The 2,360-nt window shown below is 64.5% G+C and overlaps 1 protein-coding gene across 1 annotated transcript in view; it reads right to left on the bottom strand.

Annotated features, from left to right (window-relative positions):
* The window catches only part of LOC114892796 (microtubule cross-linking factor 1-like), a 1,022-nt gene extending 740 nt beyond the window's left edge, over positions 1 to 282 (bottom strand). Inside the window, exon 1 of the mRNA XM_029218095.1 lies at positions 10 to 282. Coding sequence (XP_029073928.1) covers positions 10 to 282 — 273 coding nt within the window. The remainder of the gene's footprint in view (positions 1 to 9) is intronic.
* Between the last annotated feature and the right edge of the window lie 2,078 nt (positions 283 to 2,360).

Here is a 2,360-nt window from a genome sequence, read left to right as displayed (position 1 = left end):
GGGCGCGGCCGGGGGCCCCGGCGAGGGCGGCGCCTTGCCTGCGAGGCTGGGCGAGCGCGGAGCGGCGGGCGCCGGGGCTCGGCCCGAGGAAGGGGCGGCCGGGCCGGGGGCCGCGGGCCGGCCGTGTAGGTCCTTGAGAAACGGCCTGGCGGGCGAGGGCGCGCGGTGCAGCCGCCTTCGCTCGGCCAGCGGGTGGAGATAGTGGTGGCGGTGGTGCTGGCCGGGCGGCTGCGGCTTCGCATCCGGGGCGCCGCCGGCCGCGGGGCCATTCAGCGTCTCCATGGCCGGGGCCCGGGCCGCGAGCAGCAGCTCAGGCGGCGGATGCTCCGGGCGGCGGCGGCGTGCAGCCTCCCCGCGCGCCCGCTCATCACTGTCCGCCAGCCCCGCCCGGTGTGCGCCTCGCACTCCCGCGCCGCCGCCGTCCCCCGCACCCCGGCCTCGAGGATCCCCGCGGGGCTCGCGGCCTCCGTCTCCCGGCTCTCCTCCGGCTGAGGTCACCCGCGTTCGCGTTCTCCGGGCGCGGCGGCGCGGCGGCTCCCTGCCGCTCGCATCCTCTGCGCGCGGCGCGCCGGGCTCGCACACCCGCCCTAGTCCAGCGGCAGCGACGCTGGCGGCGCGCTCCCCGCTCCCGCGCCTCGCTCCCCGCCCAGCCCGCTCCCCGCAGCACCGCCCGCTCGGGCCCGCGCCCCCCTCCCAGCGCGGGCCCGCCGCCCGGTGCGCATGTCCCGCCTCCCGCCAGCCGGCGCCGCGATGGGGGCGGGGCTGCGCTGCCGGACTGCGCGCCGGCTGTGGCCCCCGGCCCTCTCCGCCCTGGGACCCTCGTGCTTTTGGCGGCCGGGGAGGCAGTACGGGAGTTGGGAAGGGAGGGGGAAGGGGCAGAGGTGAACTGGGGGGGCGGGCGCTGCCCCCCGGGGTGGCGGCAACCTGGAGGTCCGGGAGGGTGCCTGGGCCCCAATGTGGGGTGCACTCTCGGGGCGCCGGCGTCCCCTCCGCGGAACAACGCCGCCCCACAGGCCCCCGCATCCAGGCCGGCCTCCCACGGCCCCTTAGTTCCACCCCACCGTCCTCTCCCTCAGGGCCGAAGTCTCCACCCTCCTTTAAGGAGTGCTGGGACCCGACGCAGCCACCTATCGGGTCCAAAGGCGCACGGGGCTCAAGAGTTGGCACCCCAGTGGCCTCTGGAGCTCAGAGGAGGAGCCGCTGTTGGAGTAGGAGAAGCATCTCGCCAAGTTTGGCGTCAGAAAGGGAACTCACATTTAGTGTCGGCTGCAAGCCAGGCCCTGTTAGACACTCCAGCAACTCAGGCAGCGGCATTGTTTCATTTCATCCTCATAACAAACCCGACTACGAATTACTTCTGTCTACTTGAAGGATGAGGACATGGATGCGGGAGGTGAAGTCAGTACCGCAGCCAGTGCACGCTGGCTGGGACTCATGCCCGAGTCTGTGCAGTGTTCAGTCCTACATGCTGTCCCCTCGGAGAACCCGGAGCTTGAGCGCCGCTTCGACCACAGGAGGTTCTAGCCTGGCTCACGGACCTTTTCAAGCCTCTGTATAATTAGAAAATACCTCCACCTGAGTGTGGGGAGTGACTCAGCAAGGATGAGAAAACACTGTGTAAGCTGTAAAGTGCAGTTCTATATCACTGAGTGCAGCTTTTGTCCCAGGTGTTGGTTTGTAATAGAAAAGAACCTTCGTGTCCTATTACAAATTAATCACTAAAGCGATGTTGCCTATAAGCTTAAATTATACATAATGACCCGCCCATCTCTGGGAACCCCACCTCCCAGGGAATGAGCTTTAAGCTAAAACACCTTTGTTAAGCTCACAGGAAACCTCCTGACCAGGCCCACCTGTGAATGGCTGCAGGAAGGAAGAAATTAACACATTCCCCTCCAAGTTTGGCCAGAAACACGACTCTATCTCCTTCCCCTTTCAGTATAAAAGAATCCTGAATTGTAACTTGGAGAAGATGTCTCTTTGGGACATTAGGCCATCATCTCCTGGCCTGCTGGCTTTTTTTTTTTAAGATTTATTTATTTATTTTTATTTTGGGGGGCTGTGTTGGGTCTTCGTCGCTGTGCGTGGGCTTTCTCTAGTTGCGGCACGCAAGGGCTACTATTCGTTGCAGTGCACGGGCTTCTCATTGCGGTGGCTTCTCTTGTTGCAGAGCACGGTTTCTAGGCGCACAGGATTCAATAGTTGTGGCTCGAGGGCTCTAGAGCGCAGGCTCAGTAGTTGTGGCGCATGGGCTTAGCTGCTCCAAGGCATGTGGGATCTTCCCGGCTCAGGGCCCGAACCTGTGTCCCCTGCATTGTGGCCTGCTGGCTTTCTGAATAAAGTCGCTACTCCTTGCCCCA

Source organism: Monodon monoceros, unplaced genomic scaffold (assembly GCF_005190385.1).
Source record: "Monodon monoceros isolate NGI ecotype Baffin Bay Population unplaced genomic scaffold, NGI_Narwhal_1 Super_Scaffold_1, whole genome shotgun sequence".
NCBI lineage: Eukaryota > Metazoa > Chordata > Mammalia > Artiodactyla > Monodontidae > Monodon > Monodon monoceros.
This window is presented reverse-complemented; position numbering and strand designations above follow the sequence as displayed.